General features: G+C 32.8%; 5 protein-coding genes across 8 annotated transcripts; 3 read left to right on the top strand and 2 right to left on the bottom strand.

Moving 5' to 3' along the window:
- The first annotated feature begins 21 nt into the window (after positions 1-21).
- Positions 22-1,916, top strand: LOC130494252 (folate-binding protein 1-like). 3 transcript variants are annotated; one of them, XM_056995144.1, is made up of 4 exons: positions 22-251; positions 745-1,118; positions 1,206-1,528; positions 1,631-1,916. In XM_056995144.1, exons 1-4 carry the CDS (start codon positions 170-172, stop codon positions 1,641-1,643), a joined length of 792 nt encoding a protein of 263 aa, XP_056851124.1. In that variant the 5' UTR covers positions 22-169; the 3' UTR covers positions 1,644-1,916. The 3 variants fall into 3 exon arrangements, with proteins under 3 accessions (XP_056851124.1, XP_056851122.1, XP_056851123.1); XM_056995142.1 differs by having other exon boundaries at positions 1,609-1,916; XM_056995143.1 differs by having other exon boundaries at positions 1,599-1,832.
- Positions 1,917-2,685: 769 nt separating this feature from the next.
- Positions 2,686-3,912, top strand: LOC108823899 (60S ribosomal protein L18-2). The gene is made up of 5 exons (XM_018597207.2): positions 2,686-2,752; positions 2,923-3,012; positions 3,099-3,227; positions 3,324-3,506; positions 3,590-3,912. Exons 1-5 carry the CDS (start codon positions 2,750-2,752, stop codon positions 3,746-3,748), a joined length of 564 nt encoding a protein of 187 aa, XP_018452709.2. The 5' UTR covers positions 2,686-2,749; the 3' UTR covers positions 3,749-3,912.
- A 1,665-nt stretch (positions 3,913-5,577) lies between these two features.
- On the bottom strand, positions 5,578-8,422 carry LOC130494253 (putative pectinesterase/pectinesterase inhibitor 28). Of its 2 annotated transcripts, XM_056995140.1 has the most exons (4): positions 7,973-8,422; positions 7,297-7,846; positions 6,267-6,956; positions 5,578-6,182 (listed from the first exon to the last, which is right to left on the bottom strand). In XM_056995140.1, exons 1-4 carry the CDS (start codon positions 8,420-8,422, stop codon positions 5,701-5,703), a joined length of 2,172 nt encoding a protein of 723 aa, XP_056851120.1. In that variant the 3' UTR covers positions 5,578-5,700. The 2 variants fall into 2 exon arrangements, with proteins under 2 accessions (XP_056851120.1, XP_056851119.1); XM_056995139.1 differs by having other exon boundaries at positions 5,578-6,956.
- Positions 8,423-15,791: 7,369 nt separating this feature from the next.
- On the top strand, positions 15,792-17,113 carry LOC108825235 (uncharacterized). The gene is given in 2 exon segments (XM_018598554.2): positions 15,792-16,593; positions 16,596-17,113. Coding segments are annotated over 2 exon segments (1,272 nt in total). The 5' UTR covers positions 15,792-15,830; the 3' UTR covers positions 17,105-17,113.
- Positions 17,114-22,292: 5,179 nt separating this feature from the next.
- Positions 22,293-23,012, bottom strand: LOC108825236 (zinc finger protein STAMENLESS 1-like). The gene has a single exon (XM_018598555.2). It carries the CDS (start codon positions 23,010-23,012, stop codon positions 22,293-22,295), a length of 720 nt encoding a protein of 239 aa, XP_018454057.2.
- Positions 23,013-24,737: the final 1,725 nt, after the last annotated feature.

The raw sequence follows: 24,737 nt of genomic DNA, 5'->3' as shown, positions 1-24,737 counted from the left end.
TTCTAAAACCAAAGTAGACCCAGTCTATACAATCCGGTATTCGGGTCGACCCATTTGTGTCTTCCTCGCGGACCAGACTTGTTAGAACTTTCAAGTCACAAGTACATACTCTTGTCTGTTTCGTATTCTATCTGAACTTTTACTTCGAGCTTAGATCAATCAAGAGAATATGGGAAGATGTTCAACGAAGAAGGTGCTTCTCATTCAGAATCCGATCCTGTTTCTTCATCTCCTGATCTCATTCTCCTCCGGTTAGTCTCCAAACCTTAGGGTTTTGTGATTCACATTTACATTTGATCTTTTTGTTAGGTTTCAGAAAATGGATATTGTAGATTTCGGATTCCATCACTCAAAGTCTCAATCTTTTTGTCTTTCGGATCAGTCTTGACTCGTCTGATCCAATCCAAATTGAGTTTTGCGTTCTGTTCCTCAGCTTGTTGCTGCTGTTCATGTAGGATATCATGAAAGTGCAAGTCTTTGCAATTATGAACTTACCAAAGCTGTTCAATTTGAGTGAAAATGCTCTGTTTTTAAATATCTTGATTGGAAACTGAGTTTTGCGTTTTGTTAATTGTTTCTCAGACTTGTTGTTGTTCTATGTATAGGTTCAGTGTTCGTTATGTGATTGGTCTTTTTGATGAAAGCGGAAGTCTTTGCATTTAAAACTTATCAAAGCTGTTCAATTTGAGTGAAAATGCTCTGTTTTTGGGAGTTGTAACTTGCTCAAGAATGTTGTGTTTTCAGGTGGTGCAGTGAAACCGGATCCGGGAGGAGTATGTGTTTCTAAAGGAGGAAGGTTTCCACCATACGAATCAGCAGGAAAGCCTCCTAACTCTGTTGGTAGAGGATCCAAGGATCTAACGATGTGCCGTGTGTTCCGTAAAAGGACATGTTGCTCCCCCGCTCAGACAACCCCAGCTTTCGTAGCTGTCAGAAACTTGGCTACTTATGGAGAAGCTAGTCAAGATTGTCTGCATTTGTTCGAGTTATTGGAGTGTTCAATCTGTAACCCGAACGTCGGTATTCAACCGGGTCCTCCTCGCATCTGCTCCTCTTTTTGTGACAGAGTATTTGAAGCTTGTAAAGACGCATACTTCGCTAGTAATGCACTTACACAGGTAAGAGTGATAAAAACAAAACAGATGGGCTTTTTTGTTTTCTGTGGGGGGTTTGTAAAGGATCTAATGGTTTCCATATGTGATTAGACGATTGGTCCCTGTGGTGTAAACGACGAGATTCTCTGCGTTAAGGCTTCATATTGGGAGTCTAATGGCACATCATTCTGTGAAGCAGCTGGTTTCTCCGTTCAAAAAGATGAAGATTCTAGAGAAGAAACGTGTTACGGAAGCAAAGCAAGTCTAGAATCTGTGGTGGAATCATGGTCAAGAGACTCGAAAAAGAAGACCTCTTTCAAGACTGAGACTTTGTCATGTTTTAAAGATCTTCTGCAATGGGTGCGTGTAATGACAACGATTCAGAAGGTTTCTATGGGGGTGTCGTTTCTTGTTGCAGGAATGTTCTTGAGCAGGTTTGGCCTTTTCTCTCTCTTCTAAATAAGCCTCTAAAGTAACACCTCGTCGTACTAAGACTTATTTTAGCTGGCTACAGGCAATGGAATAACCGTATGCAGAAGCAGAGGCTAGCTGCGATCCAGAGAGCTGCTAGACGATTGGGAGGGGATGTAAACGGGGATTCATACAGTGCAGCTTTAAATAGAAGAGTAGTTCAAAGTTGATTTCTTTTTTTCTTTACCAATGAACAAGCGTATGGAAAGATGTTTAGTTGCAAAAGCCATGAACTAACTGTTCTTGAAGTCGAACCTTTACTCTGTAGAGGCTTGTCTCAAGTAAAGTTTTGCCAAATGCTAGTGTATATGAAATGTGGTACCCTGATGATATGCAAAAGGGTTGTTTGTACATCAAGAAAAAGAACGAGACGCACTTAACTCTAACTTCAAAAGATTTCAAGTTTTGGCTGAAGAACTATGGTCTTGGCAGAAACGAACCTTCTTGAGAGGGTGACCAATGCAAGAAGCTGGGGCTGGTTTCATAATCTCGAAAGAGCAAACAAGAGACTCGTCCACACTCAATAATGCACCAGCGTTATATGTTCTAGGACCGGCTCTGCCTAAGCCCATAGCATCACTGTTGTCTGTTGCTCATTCTCACCGAGCGCGGATGTATGGTAAAAGCTAAATTGACTTGCATTCGTAAACAAAAAACTAGAACAGCTTCATGAAATACAATGTGAACAGCTCTACTACCACGGAAAGAAAAGTTATAAGTTTATAGAGAAAAATGGTCTGCATATCTGATCAAATGCAGAGGAATGTATATAAATATATCAAATAACTTATACAAAGTGGAAATACTCATATGAAATTTCTTGTCTAACATTTGATTGACTTATAAGTAAATGTGTTAACAAATATAAAATGGCATTGCGTGTGTAATGAAAGAAAAACCCCCACTAGTTGCTCGATAATCCGATAATTTTCATTGACGGCAATTGTCCAAAAATTACAATCCAAAGTCATGTTTTAGCAATAGCAAGCAAGTCCAACACATATACACTACGCCTTTGAGACATAAAAAGATAATATATTTTACAAAAGGCCTTATGAATTGGGCCCAAAGATCCAGCCCAAAAGCGGAGATGAAGTCATCAAACCTAAAATGCGAACGAGCTTCCTCCTATAAATTGATAAAAACCCTAGCCTAAGACTCCGTTTTCCTCCGTAACAGACGCCATGGTATGTACTCACTGATCTCCACTCTCCAATCTTCGTTTCTTTTCTCATTTTACTCCATAGAGTTTCTTTTAGATATGTAGATTTGAAGTGTATTGTTCTGTAATTATCATTATCGTATTGATTTGCTTGATAGCTCATTAGTGAGATTGTCGTTGTTGTTGTTGTTGTAGGGTATCGATCTTATCGCCGGAGGTAAGAGCAAGAAGACCAAAAGGACAGCTCCAAAGTCCGATGATGTCTACCTCAAGCTTCTCGTTAAGGTATTGTTAAAATCTCTATTTACTAGTTGTCTGAATCTTTATGATTCGTTGTCTGAACCGTATGGCACATTGGTTTATCTTGGCAGCTGTACCGGTTTTTGGTAAGGAGAACCGGAAGCAAGTTCGATGCTGTGATCCTCAAGAGGCTTTTCATGAGCAAAGTCAACAAGGCTCCTCTCTCGCTCTCCAAGCTCGTTGAGTTCATGAACGGCAAGGTTTTGTTTCCTTGAGACCCACTCTATTGTCTTATTACGTTAGGAATTAATTAGATTTAATTTCTCTGGATGGTTTGGACTTTTATCTTACTTTAGGATGGTAAGATTGCTGTGTTGGTTGGGACAATCACTGACGATCTGAGAGTGCACGAGATTCCTGCGATGAAGGTTACTGCCTTGAGGTTTACGGAGAGGGCTAGGGCTAGGATTGAGAAAGCTGGTGGGGAGTGTTTGACCTTTGACCAGCTAGCTCTCGTTGCTCCGTTGGGACAGAACACGGTTAGTTATGATTTGAGAATGGTTCTTTTGAAGTTTAGCATGTGTAGTAACTTAGATGTGTTTATGTGTGTGTTGTGTAACAGGTTCTCCTAAGAGGACCGAAGAACTCTCGTGAGGCAGTGAAGCACTTTGGTCCAGCTCCTGGTGTGCCACACAGCCACTCCAAGCCTTATGTTAGGTCCAAGGGAAGGAAGTTTGAGAAAGCTAGAGGAAAGCGAAAGAGTCGTGGTTTCAAGGTCTAAGAAAGTCCTCAAAACTGTTTCGAGGTTGTTGTGTTTCCTTATGGTTGCTGCTTTCAGAATCCAAGTTTTTTGTAGACCGCTTATTGTTACTCTTTGCCTTTTGCAGACATTGTTTTGAGTTTTCTGTCTTTCTGTTCTAATCGACAATTGAATGTTTTTGCTTCCGCCAATATTCTTGATATAAAAATTAGAGGCTGAAAATAAGGGTACTGCAGAAGTGATCAGCATGAAACTTTTCAGTTTAGAACACTAATTTTTCTAACAAGTGTGTGCAACAATTTAACCCCAACTTCTTGGTAACAGAAAGTGGTTCGAAAGTTCAGTACTGGAATTGGTTTCTAAGAAGAACAATGTACTAGAACGCAAAAGTTGTGAACACCAGTCAACAGAATAGAGAGAGAAAAACAAATTGGACATGCTTTAATATGTACATAGATTGGTCCGCAAACTAAAATCTGATCAAAAAGCGTCTTACATTTTTGTTGTTACAAGAAAAAAACTAGTCGAAACTAGTATTCAAGAACTTATATGATCAAATTACCCAAAAATAGAATTAAAAAAAAAGAACAATTTTTTTTTTTCACACTGGAAATTTCATTAAACGAAGGAAGGATACAAGGGTGGGATATGTTTTTGAAATACTAATCTGACGAGTAACAAGTACTCTCAGAAGAAACTACAGCTAGCAAGAAACAACAGTTCTTCTAGAGACAAAAAGCCAAATACAGAATTTAAAATCAGTGACTAGTAAAAAAACAGATAAGCAAAAGAAGATCATAAGATAATGCAAACTGATAAAGGACCCAACGAGAGAGGAGGAGAATTGGAGAGGAAGACATCAAACGCCGGAGTTTATTAGGGGAGCACCAGAGACCACACCTCATTCTACTGCTCTGGAACCAAACCAAGAGCCAAGAGGCCGAGAACGGAGAGCTTACCCCAGGGAGACGAAGAGAACACCATTTAACTTCAAACACCCACGGCGCGATGATAAAGGGCCGAGACCCCTCTTCCTTGAAAACAAGCCGGAGAAACCAAATTTTATCACTTTTGTACTTTCACTATTCTTATTATAAACAAAAATTCATATCAATATACTCCCTCTGTACCATTTTAAGGTTTTTAAACAAAGATTAAGAAAATATAAGTTTCTATGTAATATATCTTGCTTACATAAAATTGCATTAAATAAAATCAATCTAACCAATAAGAAAAACATGTAGTATTTTGTAATTGGTTGCAAATTTCAATTGACATTAAATTTTATTTAGAAATGTGAAAACATCACTTATTATAAAACAAAATAAAAATACTTAAACGTCACTTAAAGTAGGACGGAGAGAGTATTACAATACCATTTTTAAAAGAAATATATAAAATATTAAGTAGTCAAAGGAGACAAAAGCATAATTGTTTAGTTTTTTCCCCCTAAATTTCTCAAAAGATAATAGTCTTGACTGATTCAAGAACTTATATGATCAAGAACTTTCATCACATGATTATGAATATGAGCGAACAAGTAAACCCCTCTTGCGAACCCGGATTTAAATCCCACCGGCCACACGGATATGAGCTATTGCTTTCGGCTCATTTGAATGCCCATGAAAAAATCTATCCGTAGACTGTACCTCCACCCGGAAGTTAGGCTTGTGTTATCATTGACCCGGTTTAACCTTTTTAGTTTCAAAAAAAAAAAGTAAACCCTCTTTGGCTTCTCATGCTTCTTGTGAAAAGTCTTGTCTCTAGGATTTCATTTTTTACTAAATTAGTAACATATAGATCAAGATTTACTAATTGATTTTCAATAAATTAGTAACATATATACCGGAAGATATTAACATGAATTTACAAAAAGCTAATCATATACTCATTTACAAAATCCTCAAGGATTTTATCATTTTCTTGAGTAAAAAGCACAGATACATACACACGACCTCTAGTTAGACACAATCTTAAACAGAGCTTTCCGGAGAAGCAGAAGGTGAAACCGAAGGGGAGGCCGATGAAGAAGCTGAAGGAGTAGCCGATGGAGAAGCTGATGGAGTAGCGGAAGAAGTAGTTGATGGAGAAGCTGATGGTGAAGCTGAAGGAGAACCTGAAGAAGTCTCTGAAGGAGTAGCTGATGGTGAGGCTGAAGGAGAAGCTGAAGAAGTATCTGAAGGAGTAGCTGATGGTGAGGCCGAAGGAGAACCTGAAGAAGTAGCTGAAGGAGTAGCTGATGGTGAGGCTGATGGAGAAGCTGACGTTGAAGCTGATGGAGAACCTGAAGAAGTATCTGAAGGAGTAGCTGATGGAGAAGCTGATGGAGAAGCTGATGGTGAAGCCAAAGGAGTAGCTGAAGGTGACCCTAAGCCACTGGTTTCAGTGACGGCCGAGGCTCCTGGGGAAGCCGCTGGAGAATCTGACCCTGTTGTGGTCGAACTGGAACCGGGTTCTGTAGAATTTGTCGAGCCCGGTTCGCTTGAACCGGTAGTTGTAGAACTGGAGGAACCGGCACCAGTTGCTGAACCGTTTTCACCAAAAAACCCGGGTGTGTAAGGAACACCTTTACCAGGAATCCAATCATCACCTTGTATATACTTAGCTGGAGTGTACTCAACAATCTCTTCTTCACTCAACTTCTTGATTCCCGCCCAAGTAACCCGGTTAGCCACACCTGCACCCGGTCCAGTGTTCCTCGCCTCCGAATAAAAGAGCGTGGCAAGGCCAAAATCTCCTTGCCACGCCGACCACCCTTCACCCGGGATAAAGTCCGGTATAAACGTCTCCATGATGATAGTTTTTGAATACTCTTTCCACGGTCTTCCAAGATAAGCTTTGCTAGTTTCCTTGACCGCCAAGTAATCCGCTTCACCAGCAATAGTACATCCTTGGAGCACAAACCCTGTGGGCTCCCTCGGATCTTTACGTCCGTGGGCGGTAATAGGACATGCCTGGTTCGCGAGTGGCTTCCTCACCAGTAATGTACAGTTCTGGAACACCGCGGCTGCGTCTCCAAAGAGGAAATCTATGGTGCCTGTTATCGTACAGTCCCGGTAGAACTGACGGTGCGAATGTGCATAGAGAGTGTCTTGGTAACCGTCAAACCTACAGTTGTGGAATATGGATTGGTCTGATAGAACCCTAACGGCAACCGCTTGATAGTTTAAAGCCCCGGCTGTGTTCTCGAATCCCATGTTCTTGGCAATGAAATTGTCTCCTACGATTGCTGCAATAAGGACAAGGTTCATTCGTCATATACATTCTTTTGTAATTAGAGAAACAACAAAAGGTAAACAGAGTGTGCCCTTTCAAATTATTTTTAGACCATGTTAAAAAATATATTAACGGTAGTATATTTTTAAAAGTGATGATGTAGTTTCAAACCTAATAATCAATCTATATATATTTAAAATTTATAAAACCTAAATTTAAAAATATGATAAAATAAAGTTTTAGGTTTTAATATATACATGTATAATGTATTTTTTTTTAAAATGTGACTATATCAGACTGATCCACTTAGATATGCTATAAAGACGGATAAAAGATAACATGAGAGTCATTACCAACGGTAGCTGTACGGTATGTGGTAATACCGTCCTTGAAACTTTTGTTGCCGGAAATGACGGTTTTGTCGGGGCCATCACCGATAAAAACCAGACTAGGCATGGTCCTATTCACCTGAACAAATTCTTTATAGATTCCACTCTTAATATGAACCACGAAGGTCGCATTATTCTTCTTCGGGACATTTCGCAATGCCTCGTTGATCGTCTTGTACTGACCGCTTCCGTCTTGAGCCACGACCATATCTGGTTTGACCTCAGACAATGGTGCATTCAAGAGCCTACGCACACGCCCATCCACCCAAGAAGGAAACTCTTGAGACAGCAGCCGGCGACTATTCATCTCCGGCAAATCCATTTGTCCCAAGTAATTCAACATCTCGCTGACCATTGCAAGCCCGTTATGTGTTAACTGGACCGCAGTTTTCAATGCTTTCTTCATCGTCTCGCCGGCATCTCCTTGTGTCCCTTGAAACCCATCGAGACAAGTTTGCTCATGACTAATCGTTGCGCTGAGCCAAACCTTTAGCTTGATCAATGCGTCGTCAACCTTGTTAATAAATGAATTGTCACACATTGATGGTTAGAATAATAATTAACTAATATATAAAAAAGATCGGGTTATTATCAATTAGTTTTAATTTAGAAGTCTATAATAAGTCTGGATTTTAAGAACCTTGTGAAGCTCGAACTTTCCCAACTCGTCAAAAGATTTACTAAGCTCGCCGATTGCATAATCCATTAGCTCCGTGCATTGATCCAAAGCCATCTTCGTCCTTGGATCCTTTTGTAGCTCAATCATAGTCAGTGACTTCTTCGCCACGTTACTTATCTGTTTCATCGTTGCGTTAAACGCTGTCCTCACGAGCTCCAACGGGTCCGATGTGTCCTTTGCATCTTTCCTTAGAGTATCTTCACAAGTCTTCTTGTAATCGGTTGGCGCGCAGACATCTTTGATGGCTTTAACGGAAGCCGTGATCTCTTCTTTGGTTCCGCTATCGTTATTGACGCTAACGCCGATGGTAACGGCGACAACCATAGAAACAAGAAGAACGGAGGAGATGGAGATAACAACGTACCTCCTCTTCCTCTTAGAATCATCGTCGTCGTATGATCCGAAAGCCATTTTTATTGTTTTTTTTTTTTTTTTTTTCGTTGTTTTATATTGACTCCTTTTACGAAGCTTACGTAGCCTCCTTAGGAGTGTTTATTTTGCATAATTTGAAATTATTTTACAATGATAGTTTTGTTTTACGACAGATAAAGAGGTTCATAGTTTTGCTTGCTATGTTTTATGAGGTTTGGCGGGAAAATCGTTATGCTTAAGATCGTGAGAGACAGAGACAAGTTAGGGATGTGGTTTGGTTTTGGCCTTTGATTTTCTCTCTATGAGTTACTACTAAACATGGATAATTAATAAATTCATTGATAATCTCAATTTAAGGTATAATCGAAATAAAATTACTAACTAGACTTTTCACGTTATTTATTGGTGGGCAATGTAATGCCTTGGATAAGAGAAAGAATGCATGCAATCTCTTAAGAAAATTGTTTTAAAATATTTTTAAGAGAAAGAATGCAATCTCTTGTAGTTCTTATTGATGATCTTAAATGGGTATATGTGCGTGCTATAGGCTATATTACATGCCCTAAGTACATATATAGATTGAGGAATATTAATATCTAGATTTGAGAAATATAACAATTCTACAACACATGGTAGGGTAGAGATCCAAGTCCACTTTTGTTCTAATTTATGAATGTTCTTACTTAGATATTAGTCTAGATCACTTGCAGAAAATGTTGGTTTAACCATAATTTAGGGTTTGAATTCCAATTTTGTTAACAATGAAATCATAGTTCTAGGGATATTTGGTAAAACAAAATCATAAAGTCAAGTAAAGAGAAAATTTGAAGACTATTGTTTGCTAGATATTTTTGGACATATATTAACTAAACTTTTGGTTGCTTATTGGAAATGTTTGAGGCTGATTTTTGTGTGTTTAGTTTCAAAAGTTTTGGTACATATCTATAATATTTGAGAAGTTAAGTTTCCTATGTGTAACACTCATATTTACTTTCACGATGGTGGATTGTACTAACACCATTAATGAATTAAAAATATTATATTTAAAATATTATTATTGATATTTTATTTAGTTTTCTTTTTAAAATTTTTCAAATAACATGATTTATAAATTTAGAAAAATGAATTTAAAAGTGAAAATTTATGTAAATATAATATAATTTTATTAGAAAAGGAAAGTTCAAAAAATAGTAATATTTCATTTAAAATAATTTAAATAACATAAAAATACTTTTGAAGTAATAAAATATTTTCTTAGATGAAAAAATTATATTTGTATATAATGTGATTTCATAAAAAAAATTACACAGATAATCTTGATACTAGAAAAATAAATATTTTTTTTTAAAACATAATTTTAAACAATACAAAATATATTTTCAAAGTAATATAAATATTTTTTTATATATCTATCTTTTATTAGATGATTAAATAAAATAATTAAGTAACATAAATTGATATATGTTTAAATGAATAAAAATAGTTTATAGTTAGTATTGAAATGTTCTATTTTCATATATTTAGTTGACTATAATATATTTCAATCACAACAAAAATATTTATACATTATATTTTACTTATTTAATATGATTTCTCAAATACAATCACAATACTTTTTTACTGCTTATTTTTAAGAGATACCAAAAATAAATTTTAACAATAAACATATTTTGATCAAATAATTACAAAATCTTTTAAATAACATAACACTATATACTTTAACGAGGTATAAATATTATATTTTATCATTACGAAATTATTTGTTTCTTAATATTAAATTTGCTTTTGAATTTTATGTTTTAACTTTTGTGGAAATTAAATAACCATGATAAAAATGTATTAATTACTTATGTTGTAATTTTCTATTGATCATTTCTTATTTTCTAATATTTTTAACAATCAATATATAATCTGATAAATATTATAAAATACATGCACTTTTAAACGATAAATAAAATTAATTTGATTTAACTTAAATATAATAAAAATACTATACTTCAGTTTGAATTTGAAAGAATATATGTAACTCAATATACTCACAACATGAGTGACTCGACGAATCCAACTTATATTTAAAATCATAAATTTAGCTGCAACTAGAATATATAATTTATAATAATAATTTATTTTTAAATATAAATTATATAATAACTCGAAGCATATTAACAAATGAAAATAAAATATTAACCAACAGTTAAAATTTAGTTCTTTTGTAAATATTTATATATATGCATGAGACTTCAAAATATTATCATTATATTAATTTATTTTATTTTGAAATGAGACCCATTAGTTTATTTTTTGTTTCAATCTAAGTATAACACATCTTAAGTTATACATAATGTTTCTAAAGTATATTTATATATCTAAGACAACAACTAACATAAATACATATGAGAAAATTATTCAAAATTTTAATATATATAGAACAAAAATTATTACTTTTGAATTTAAAAAAAATATATGCCATCCAATATATCCAAATGATAACTAAATCAACTATAAAAACAAAAAAAACTGACTGTATATAACATATCTAAAATTACATGTCAAATTAAATGTATATAATATTATTAATATAAATTATTAAAATTAAAAGTAAATAGCAATCACTTATTATAATATATTTACTTTATAAATATATATACTCGGGTATGAACACAGAACAATGATCTAGTAATATTATTTTTGAATCAGAATTTTCAGAGAAAAATATTAACCTGAAAAAAACTAAGGACTTAAGGTCAAAAGGTTTTATATTAAAATATAGTGGCTTTAAAAAATGTCAAAAGTATTATACTCCCTCTGTTTCATAATAAGTGTAACTCTGAGCTCATTTTCTTGTTACACAAAGAGTGTCATTTTACAATTCCAATGTAAATTATACTAATTTTCAGCTGAAAATTAATTGCAAACTGCTTTGATTTTATAAATAATTTTATTTATCTAAAATACTATTGGTCAAAGAGGTATAATTAATTACAGCTTACATATATTTCAACAACTTTCTTAATCTGTGTGAAAAATGTCACAACGACACTCTTTAAGAAACGGAGGGAGTAAGTATCAAATAAATTTGTTAATAAAGTTGGACATATATGTGCATTGGGAAAATCTCTATACATGTAAAAGTCTCTTAGGAACTCGTCACCTGCAAAACACATTGACAAGAATTCAAGCCATGCTATACGAAAGGATTAATAATAATGTTTTTTTTCTTTTTTGGCTAAAGGATTATTAATAATAATGTTGTTAACAGCTTTAACAATGTTCGCATCTTGTTTTTTGGGTTTCACTCCATGATCTTGGATTTTTGCAGATCATTTAATTTGGGAAAGGAAAAATGATATGTAGGCATTGTTTCCGGATATATGAAAGATTTCAGAATGCTGTTCTTAGTGAAAAAGGGATACGTAACAAAAAAACAGTATATTATGTAGTAATAAGTCAGTATTTATGAATATATTGTATATTACTTTTCATCAATAGTTCTGTAGTCTGATTTAATGAAAAAAATGACACTATAGGTATTCAAACTTTCTTTTTTCTGCTCTAGTTCCTCCTCTCCTTTCTCCTTGTAATAAGTGGCTTGCCACAACTCTTGTAAACGAAAATCCTTGGTATAAATTTTAACATTTGCACAAAAAAAAAACTTTCTTTTTTCTGTAAATATATATCTGAAAATAATATATTAGAGGAATAAAGCTCTCATTCTTACTAGTTCATGCAGCATATTGTTATCTTATTTCATTTTGGGCATTTTCTCCCAATTAAAACATATACAGTCAAAGTTGACTAGGACCCCAAAAACATCTCACAAGTTTTTTGACTAAATATATTTCACAATTTTTTTACTTATTTTTCTCTAATAGCAAAAAAGAGCAAGTGTAATCTGTCCATATTCAAGCAGGTTAAGAAAACAACGGTAGTCTGTAGTTTGTAGTCATTGCAATTTCTTTTTATTTGAATAACTAAATATTTTCTACACAATTAGAAGAATAACATCATCCTTACATAACATTAAGAAACGTCTCTGACTAGTAAGCTTACCAGAACAACTCATTTGGAGTATCTAAGATCCCTAGACTATATTTTTGAGAAGTAATTTTGCCACACGTCTTCTCTACAATCATTTTCACAAAAATAATATGACATGACTATTAAAATTGATGACGTGTCTTATAGATTAATATGACATGGACAATTTTTGCCACCTGTCTTCTCTACAATCATTCTCACAAAAATAATATGACATTGCCAATAAAATTGATGACATGTCTTATAGATTAATATGACATGGACAAGTATACTTAATGTTAATTTATATTTTGGGTAAACTTTTTAAAATATGGTAATAACTCATATAATTACATTTATTTTCGATTTATATTCTTGGACTTTTTAAAAATATGGTAATAGCTCATAAATCATCATTAAAATAAATATATTCAATTATGGCATTTCAAATTTTGAAATATCATTTAAATTAAAAATATTTCAAAAATATATACATATTTTTAGAAAATTACAAAAATTAAATCATAAAATCAAATTAAATCGTAAAATCATTAGTTTCTTATATATATCTACAGATTTTATAAATATTTTTTAATTTTAATTTTTGACAATTATGAAATTTTCATCCCCTAGACTATATTTGAGAAGTGATTTTGCCACATGTCTTCTACAATCATTTTCACAAAAATAATATGACATGTCTACTAAAATTGATGATATGTTTTATAGATTAATATGACATGGACAATTATATTTAATGTTAATTTATATTTTTGGTAAACTTTTTAAATATGGTAATAACTCATGTATTACATTTATTGTCGATTTATATTTTTGGACTTTTAAAAAAATATGGTAATAACTCATAAATCATCATTAAAATAAATATATTCAATTATGCCATTTCAAATTTTAAAATATCATTTAAATTAAAAATATTTCAAAAATATATAAATATTTTTGAAACTTATAAAAATTAAATCATAAAATCAAATAAAATCGTAAAATCATTAGTTTCCTATATATATATCTACAGATTTTATAAATATTGTTTAATTTTAATTTTTGACAATTATGCAATTTTACATATTATTTAATATATTTAATTAAAATAAATAGATAGAAAAATCTACCTAAGATTATAATTTTAAATATATACATGCACATTCTTAAATATATTTCAAAATAAACAAAATTGTTTTTATCTTAATTTTAATGTTCAGTTAAATCAAATTTATATTAAAATATAATAACAAAAAGAAAATTTATAATATTAATAAAAAATAAATATAATTTATATTTATTTGTTAGAAAATATTTTAATTTTTTTTACTGCACATGGTGCAGGAAAACACCTAGTAATTTATAGATATTAAGAAAAAACAAAAAGAAATTGGAAATAGCGGAAACACGAAAGTTATCAGTTTTTCGTTAAGAGCCTCGATAAAAAACTTTTAGACACTCTTATTACATATATTGTTTTCTGATCAGTATGTACTAATTAATATTATTAAAACTGGATCATATGATCGATTGATAAAAAAGTTATGTACAACTTATTTTATAAATTTATCTAAATGATTATCTAAATATATCATGTAATCACTTTTAGTTATATACAAATATGATTATAAAGAAAAACATAAAAATTATAAAAATAAAAAATATAAAAAATTAAATTTACAAAGAAAAATTAAAACAAAAATATACCCACTTTTTCATGAATATTTACTTGGGTTTGGTTTCACGGACTTTTTCCTGGATACGAGACAGATATATATATATTATCAATACTATAAAAGTTGGATCATGATTAGTTGATAAAAAGGCTATGTCCAGTTTATTTTATAAATTTATCTAAATGATTATCTAAATATATTATGCAACTACTTTTAATTATATATAAATATGAATACAAAGAAAAACACAAATATAATTAAAAAAAGTTTTTTTAAAAAAAATATATATATATATATATATATATATATATATTAGCCTTTTAAAAGGAGGGTCAAGGATAAAGTGTACTAAAATTTTACTATTAACTTATTTACATACAAGTTATTAATACTTCATCTGTTATTTTCTGTAGGTAGTTTTAGTTGAATGCACAAAAAATTTTAAAATATATAATTTATTTTAAAAATAGCATTTGATATATGAATTATGTATATTTAAATCATAAATAAATCTATATTATTTGATTGGTCACATTATACTCAATAAACATAAAACTACATAAATTAGTGAAAACTGCTTATAAAGTAAAACTTTTACAAATTAATAATGTTGAGACTTTAAAATTTTATTAATTTATAGAGATATTAATTTATAAAAAATTCTTTATTTAGATTTCTTATTTTAAGATATATTATTCTAAGATAAGATAAATATTTAATTTATGTGTAAAGACATTAATTTTTATTTTTCTGATATTTTTGAAATTTATATTAATTTTATTATATTATTTGGTGTATATTTCATAGAAAATAAATGTAGTTTTAGATATAATATTACTAAATCTTTTCAAAAATATATTAAGTGTTAAGAAAATATAAAGATAATCTCATTGTGAATGTAAAATAAATAATATATGATAGCTTCTCGTTTATATAAATATGTATACATATAAACTATTAATTTATAATATTAATGAGACCATATATTTACATAGAATTTTCTTAAAAAAATATTATTTTATTATTTTATCGATTTGTGTCAAATTTTGAATCGGTCCAAATTAGGACCGACAAAATTTATTAATTTAAAGAATATTAATATATAGAGATGATATTGTATTTTGATATAAACAAATTTTTCTTAAACTACTTATAATATAAAATAGGGGAGTATTAAATTTGTGAGATATCTTTGGAATACTTACCGATAACTATGTGATAACTATGTTCGTAGCTGTCATTCATTTTGAAATGTATTTTTTCTGGGGAAATAATATATATGTATATCTCTACACAGAAAAAAATATACACATTACATATTTAGTTGTATACAACTCCGTATTTAGACCATTGCCATTTAAGAAAAAAAGATGATGACCACAGAAACAAAAATAACTTCTAAAAAATGTATTGAAAGTGTTATATATTACTTAAGCAAATAGTGTACACCTACTCCATTGAGTGTTAATACAGGCTGTAAAAATGATTTCCATAAGTATTATTCCACAGGAAGGTAGAATGAGTAAAATCAACATAATGAATTAAAGAAATAACCATAACTTCTAGGATATGGATTCAAAGTGTAGTTCTGGTTTTACTTAATTCTACACAACGGAGATATTATACTATAATTGTTAACTTACAATTAAGTTATCTTCACAATAAATAGTGTCCTCATTCTCCGAATCTATAGCACAAAGAGATAATATTTCTCAATATTCCAAACAAATTAAAGAAAAAAATATTTTGATATGGAGAACCAAGTTATGTCTGCTTCAAGCTCTTCCGTGGCCCCACCCAAAACATGCAATGATGAGATCATCGTGGCCGTGGATGAGTCCATGGAGAAGGCAACGGAGAGCCAAGTTGCGTCATCTGTAAGCTCTTCCGCGCCCACGCCCCAACCTGAGAAGTGCAATGACGTCACCGTGGCTGTAGAGGAGTCACCCATGGAGAAGGCTACGGAGAACCAAGCTGTGTCTTCTGCATGCTCTTCCGCGCCTGCGCCCCAACAAGAAAAATCCAATGACGTCACCATGGCTGTGGAGGAGGCCAACAAGGAGATGGTGGCAACGGAGAACCAAGTTGTGTCTTCTGCAGGCTCTTCCGCGCCCCAACCGGCCAATGACGGCGTTATCGTGGCTGTGGAGGAGGCCACGGAGGTGGTGGCAACGACGGAGAACCAAATTGTGCCTTATGAAAGCTCTCCCGCGCCGCCCCAAGGCACTGACGTTATCGTGGCTGTGAAGGAGTCCAGGGAGATGGAAACGGATAACAACAATCCGGGACTAGGGTCAGCTCTTGTTGTAACTGAAAACCCTAGTCCCGGATCTGGTGCTGTCCCAACAGGGAACCAGATCACGTACCTTTACCCATCAAGATCTAATAAGATCTTCACTTGCCCCCTTTGCAAGAAAGGGTTCCCAACAAGCCAAGCCCTAGGTGGTCACCAGAACGCGCACAAGCAAGAGCGAGAGTGGGAGAAGAAGAGGAAGGATATGGAACAAGAGTACCCGGATACTCCTTTTTGAACTCTAAGATAGACAATCCTCTTCTGTTTTTCTTAGGTGGCTATTCATCAGAGGCGTTATCAAACGATAATCATCTTGGGATCCCTCTTGAGGCTTTCAAACGCAGGTTCACCGGTAACTACCCTTCCTCGAGTAACCGATTCTCGGACCCGAACATTGCCGTGGTTCCTCGCGTGGCTCCTCCTACTAGCTTCTTCCCAGGGAACGCTGCTTCCACCAACGGTTCTTCTTCAGGGGGACTTGGGGGGCCTACACCCCTTTACAGAAACTATCCCCCGATGATCCCTAGAAACGCTCCTCCTTTCCCTCCTCCTCAGACCACCAACCTTCCTAGCGGTTTGTATCCACAGGGAAATGTATTGAACGAGGTGAATTTCATCTCAGAGATAGGAAGGGGTAATATTGTGGAGATTGATGACGATGATGCTGATGGTGGTGATGTTGAGCCTGAAGAAGGGCCATCCAAGAGCTGGGGGGCTGATTTATCTCTTTGAATATTGTTTAGTCCTATGAATTGTTTAGTTTTCTATTAGAGACATACATCTCTCTCTGAAGATTGCTTTTTTCTTTTTTTTTTTAATTTTCTCTGCAATATGTAAGTAGCATCTCTTCTTCTGGTTGATTTGCTTCTTTTATCAATAAATGGATTCCTTTTCTTTTCTTTTTGTTGCCATCTATACATATATCATGACTCATGAGTTTCTTTTAATCATTTTGGTAAAGGTCAAATTCCTTGGTTTTGCAGGGAAGTAATTTTTACCAAAGTTACGTGTCTTGATTTCAAACCTTTCGATTCAGAACTATGGCTCCCTATATCTTGTTTACATACTTAGATTTCTTGATTATGTCAGTCGAGTTATAAGTATTAATGTTGGAGAACGCGTAAGGAAATTTGAGTATATATATACATGTAAAACATTTTAATGTGTTCCAAGAGAAATCTCAAAACCTCAAATTGTAAGGTTTCTTATATCTGAAGTTTCATAATTTTGTAGTCCTTTTTGTATTTGTATGTTTTTAAAAAAGTATTGATAACTTTCTTGTTTATAATTTAATTCCATATAGTTTTATATCTTATATATATTTATATATGTTCTTATAAATTTAACTTTTACATATAAATTTAAATAAATATAAAATTTTAAATAAAAAGCATAATATTTAATAATATTAAACAAATAGTATATAAAGCAATATTACATCAAACAAATTAATACAAAATACAACAAAGTAAAAATGCATAAAAAATTACATAAATAAAATAAATATTTCAATTATACTAATAGTCTGGTAAACTTGACCCTGAATCTCCAAAAATAAACTAAAATATTTGGTTTCAACCATTTTTAACTCGTAATCTACAAATAAAAAGCAAAGAAGCTCATTTATCACTTTTGAAATGTACTAATGATCATATATAAGAGCATTGTAGGAATAATAATGATAATGAATAATGTATTTTAATTCTTTTATTTATATGTAATTTGCTATTATAATGTAATGGTTATTAATAAGTATTATTTATAATATTTTTATGTATGATTTTAGTTGTTATAAAAAAATTATGCTTTTATTTGATTCTTGTCTAAAATAAAGACTATAATGTAATAATAAAAATTTTGAGATTTTTTTAAAGGTTTATCTTTGGAGAAGGTCACCCCCAAATTTCAAATATAAGGTCAAGAAAACTTCAAATATAAGATTGCTTTTGGAAAGGCTCTTAGTACTATATAGACAATATTCGACATTCAATACTATGAGAAATATAGATCTGTCCAAATATCTGAAGTGTTCTTGAAATATAGAATACTTGTAAAGATCTGTTTAGTCATGCTATTCAAGAGCCAAGACTTGATCATACTGCTGCAACGACACTATCTTGAAATATAGATCATTTTCAGAAGGTTTGACTATAGAACCTTCAACAAAACCTAATTTTTTTAACCTTAAGACTAGTGGTCATCGATATAATCTAGACACCATAGTTATTACCATCAAGAGGTTCCGTAGCTAGAACTAATTTAGGATGATCAGAACTCAAGAGATGATAAAGAGAGTGAATGTTATCAAATGAATCAGATACTTTAAAATGAGCTAGAGAAGACGAAGTCCCATATCAAATGAAACGGTTTGATCCTGAGTTCCGTTGATAATGCGAGCTGGATTTGAGTCAGAAGGATCATCGCGAGGTAACAGAGAAGACAAGGAACTAAATTTCAGAAAATATGGTGAAGAACGACGATATTTCGCTTTGCAGTTGCGTTTTCCCATTAAAATCGATCTCGAGCTCCAATGTCGAAAACCATCTGAAATTGAACTGAAATTGGAATCGACAGATGGAGTTACTCGAAAGTGATGAAGACGAATATCGGAAGATTCCGATGAAAATCCGGCGAATGTGAATGAGCCTATAAATGAGTGCAGATTCGTTAGAGAACAAATTCAAAATGATCTGATACCATATGAGTAAAATAAACTCATTCTCAGTAATTAGCTTTCAATGTACAAGTGTGGCATTTATACTATGTACAGACTCTCGTATCAACTGCAATACAAGGACTTTTTCTATACAAATGAACATAAGACGTAACTAGACATTCCTTTTTGATTGGATCTTGAGGATACGATAGAGTTTTGTATACATAATATTTCTACGTCTGAAACAGATAAATTTATTATATCGTTTCATTCGCTAAATTAAATACTAGTATTTATTTGAAGTTAATGTAGTCATTATTTCTAAACCATCACTTTCTCTTCTATACAGAATAATTTTTTTGGGCATATCTTATGATAAACAAAATTGTTGTTATCGATCAGCTCTTCGAATTATTCAAAATATTTGGAATGTTTTTTTGACCAATGCTTTCCTGAAATGTTTCACTGTAAATATATGTTTGTCGACATGGTTAAACGTACTTTTGGTCTTAGAATTAATATTTTCATACATACCGTCTAACGTAACCTTTTATAAATACCCCAAAACAAAGACTAAGTTTGCATAATATTATGCTCTTTGTTTGGAGTGTGAAATCGATTGATGCATGCCACGATAACAATTTTTAACAATCTTGCTCTGGTCTCATGTAAATATGTAATATAGCCCATTCCAAGACTTAAGTTTTATGTTGAGTTTGACATGAACATACTATATATATACATACGCTCTCTATTATTAAAAACTTAAGTGCATATTTTAATCGCCGCCGTTAGCCGCAGTGTCCGCACTCGAACACGGATCATGCAACCTTGAAGTTTCTGTTCATTTTCTTAGGATATCAAACATTTGCAAGATAGACAAAAGCACTCCAGAGGCGTTTCTTGTCCGTGGGAATCCACCCTCGACTCGCCGACCAGATCCGGGCTTCCGAGGTCTCTGTCATGACTGCCGGAACATCTATCCCAACAAGATTTACTTTGCTATCATTGTTCATTCTTTTCTCCGTTAGGTTTTTCTGGACGTCCCGCATACCCCGGTAAGGGCAGCTTCTCGTCGACTTCTGTCTTCTACCCCTTTAGTTTTACCGGCAACTTATCCTCCATCTCCGACTATCACCTCAGTCTCGTCACTTAGCGGTTTACTTGGTTGGATCTCGTCCAGCAAATTTATTCAAACGGTTGGCTCAGGCTCACTAACAAGTTGATTATGGTCAATCCATTATCTAGCTCCTCAAAGCCCAGGACAGAAAGTACTTTACTACCATTCCCTCTTCCTATGGAAAGAGATGATTCCTAGAACTTGTTGCCGAGTGTTTGCTTCAGGTTACTCATCGGTTTGTTATCTTGTGGAGCGATTTCTACGGGATCATGATACAGCCTGGAAATCAGACTATATGAATTGATGAACCGAAATTCAACCTGAAAACAAAAAAGATAGATTTTTATGAGTTTTTATGAGTTTTTTTTAAAGCAAAACAGAAACAAATGAAATATGAATGAGATGCTAATGATATGAAGAATAAATCAGAGTAAATAAACAAAGATAAAGGATAGATAGGGTGGAATCAAGCTGCTGGATGTGTATCACTCTCAGCTTGATCAAATGATGGACTGAAGTGGATTTGCGGACGAAGGTTTTGATTGAATCTCTCAATCAGATGGGATGATGGACGAAATGGATTGAATAGACACCACAAAGCTCTGTGAAAGGAGACTTTGATAAGCCTGGTTGCTTTGGAGTTGCTTCTCACAAACTCTAAAGACTTGAAACAATAGTTTTAAGAAAACTAGAAAACTGCATTTTCATTCATAAAATTCATGGGTTGGCCTTCTAGAAAAATTGGATTCATGACAAAAGACCTTCTGGTTGTTAAGATATTCGCCTGGGACTAGACCTCTGTCGCTGGTACGTCCAAAGTGGCCGGTTTGGACTGTTTGATTGATCTCTGGTTCAATCACTGGTTTGATAGCCGCATCAGATCAGAAGATGCAATCGAGAATACCTTCTTGTAGATGAGGTTTGGACCTCAACGTCTCATTATGTGTCTATTCTCCAACTATCCGACCGTGAAAGCTTCTTCGATGCACTCAAGCAACGTCTCAAATTCACGGTCATAATACTTATCTCGTTTAACTTGTTTATATGTTGCATTTATGTTTATGGACAAAGATGATGGATAATTCTCTCTTTCTATTATATAGAAGAAGATTGAGTTTTTAATGAAAGGAATTTGTGTTCTAAAATGAAAGACAAAAAGCGCTCCATAATATCAAAAAAATTGTGGAAGCATTATAGTTTAAAAATTAAGATTTAAAGATTTTTATATTTAAGTTTGGAATTCGAATCTTAGACTACAATTTATTGTAGATTATGGAAAATCTAAATTTCAAGTTCGGGAGATAACGATTTATTAATATCAATAAAATGTTAGGAAAAATATCAAAATTTAACGCTCCGAGCTAAAAGATTTAATCACTCTTCGTATTTATGCTGCATGTTGAATATAATTCAATTGATGCATTTCATTTTCTTTTCATAAAGAAGAAACTTGTCAGATCTAAAGATTCAATTGAGTTGACCACGCAAAAATAGACTTATCCATATGGACATTTCTGTTTTTTGGGTATTGGTTGTTTAAACCCAAATAAAACATATATCAAAATACTGTATAACCAACCCAATAAAAAACTATAATTAACTAGGTTGTTCTAAAGGTCCAAGTAATAAATTAGAAATCTCAAAACAGAACTTTTATGTCAAATGGGCTTTTTATATATAAATGATCATGTCCAATAAACATTTTTGTCTGGACATTGATGATTATTTTTTCCCAAATCGATACATTGGGCTTATGCCTACAGCGAATTCAACAAAGAATTTGAGAATCAGTTTTGAAGGCGTCAGGTCATGCCCGCTTAAGTTTAAAATCTAAACATTAATCAAGGCACATAAAAGTGGTAGAAGTTACTTCCTTAACTGAGTTCAACCAAGGATTTTCACAACTGCCGAAGTGATAAAAGACTCATGATATATGGATGGCAGAAAGAGAAAAAAAAAGGAATCATAAATTGATAAAAAGCAAATCAACCAGAAGAAGAGATGCTACATCCAAAGGAATATTTAAAATGAAATACAATAAAATTAGAAAAGAGAAAAACAACATTCAGAGATAGATATGATTGAGAGAGGTCTCTAATAGATATGAATCATATGATACCTCAAAAATGAAAACTAAACAATACTTAAAGGGATAGATCAGCGCCCCAGCTCTTAGATGTCCCTTCTTCTGGCGGATCAACAGCATCTTCACCGTCATCATCAATCTTTACAGTGTTGCCATTTCCTAGATTTAAGATGACATCCTCCTCGTTCAATACATTCTCTTGCGGATACAAATAGCTAGGAAGATTGGTAGTCCTATGTGGAGGAAACGGAGGAACGTTTCTAGGGAGCATCGGGGGATAGTTGTTGTAGGAGGGTACTGGCGCAAGTCCCCCTGAAAAGGAACCGTTAATGTAAGTGTTCCATGAGAGGACGCCAGTAGGAGCCATGCGAGGACCTACGGTCATGTTCATGTCCATGAGTCCGCTATTGAAAGATGGGTAAAGGCCGGTACATATGCGTTTGAAAGATTCAGGAGTGATCCCAAGATTATTAACATCTGATAAAGCACCTTGTGAATATTTACTTAATACCGACTGAAGAGGGAACTCTTTTTCCATCTCCTTCCGCTTCCTTTCCCACTGTAGCTCCGTCTTGTGCGCGTTCATGTGACCACCTAGGCTTTGAGCGACTGAGAACAGTTTATTGCAAAAGCGACAAGTGTAGATCTTATTATGTTCTGATGTGTAACGCTGCATGAAGCCGTCTCCTGTTGGGACAGCACCAGATCCGAGACTAGGGTTCTCAGACATAACCTCCCGAGTAGACCATAGCCCCGAGTTGTTGTTCTCCATTGCCATCTCCTGGGACTCCCCCGCAGCCACGTTAACGTCATTATATTTTTTGGGTTGGGCCACGGAGGAGCTTGCAGAAGACATAGCTTGGTTCTCCATAACAAAATATTTTTCTTAACTTTGTTTAGACTGAGAAGTTATCTTTTATTTCTGTGTGCTATATTCGGAGAAGTGAGGACACTATTTATCGAGAAGACAACCTTATCGCTCGTAAACACTTATGGTACAAAATCTCCATTGTGTAGAATTAGTTAAAACCAGAGCTACACTTTCACTTCATATCCAAGAAGATATGGTTATATCTTTCATTGTGTGGATTTTACTCATTTTGTCTTCCTGTGGTGTATGGAAATAATTTATACTACTGTGTATTTATTACACTCATTGTGAAATAGGTGACTGGCTCCTATCACTAAACATTTTTTAATCGTGAAATAGTGGAAAAACTAGTTAAGCGATGAAAAAAAATTAGTTAAGCTTCGAAAATATTTAAAATTTGACGAATGGCAGAATACATACTAAATTAATTAAAATATGTTATTAAATTAAAATTAAATATCAATAATTAAACTAATTACTGCAACATTTGAAAATAACTAAACTCTAATTAAATTATTTTACTTTGTATTGCAAATATCTAGTTATTACGTTTTTAATAATAGATTAACATCTTATAATATTATAAAACGATCAGTGTATGTTTTTATTTACAATATAACGACTTATCATTACAAATTTTATTGCTTTCTATTAAAATTTTTAAAATAGTATTATTATATAGTTTAATAATATTAAAATGTTGATTTTTTCAATAATCAAATAAAATTCAATTTTCGACTTAATGAAATTGTTTTCAATATTTTTGTTCGCAAAAACGCAAGTTTGCATTTTTACTCTTTTTTCATTTCGCAATATTTTAATGATTGATAAAATATTTGCATAATCGCGTTTAAAAAAGTAACTCCGCCATTCCGCAAAATTACCAACCAGAACCATGTGTGCTTACGTAATATATATCACTTTCAATCCATTTTAGAAGCTATCTTCATTTATCTAGCCATCTTTTTCTTAAATGTCATTTGGTCAAAATTAACTAATATGTCCCAATATAATTATATATATTATACCAAAAATATATAAATTGGTATTTTCTGTGTAATGATATTAAAAAAATTATTGGCCCAAGAATATTTTTAAAATGAAATAACAACCAATAAGCTAGCTGGTCAAAGTAGCATCATTCAATGTTATCGGAGGATGATGCTATATTCTTCACTCATTTTATAGAAGATAATATTTAATCATTGCAAATACAAAGAAATTTCATTGTACATATAGAATATTAAACATTGTACTTAGACAGCTGTTTCTTAACCTGTTTGACTACATACTAGATTTGCTTCTTTGCCATGAGAGAAAAATAGGTAAACTTGTGAGATTATCAGCTTTTTTGGTAGTAGACAAAAATAGGTAAAATATACTTGCGAGATTATCAGCTTTTTTGGTAGTAGACAACTTTTACTTTTATGTTCTACACTTCTATCTGGGAGTAAAAAATTATGAACAACCAAGGGAAATAAAAATCTTTAAGGAGTAGATCCCGTTTGCTTGTAAGAGATTCTCTAATTACTACTCTTTCCGTATCATTTTAACCGATGTTTAAATTTTTTGCACAAAGATTAAAAAACTACAAATTTTTATGTATTAGCATTAGATTAAACTAATTTAACC

The sequence above is a fragment of the Raphanus sativus genome, chromosome 9 (assembly GCF_000801105.2).
Source record: "Raphanus sativus cultivar WK10039 chromosome 9, ASM80110v3, whole genome shotgun sequence".
In the NCBI taxonomy this organism is placed as follows: Eukaryota; Viridiplantae; Streptophyta; class Magnoliopsida; order Brassicales; family Brassicaceae; genus Raphanus; species Raphanus sativus.
This window is presented reverse-complemented; position numbering and strand designations above follow the sequence as displayed.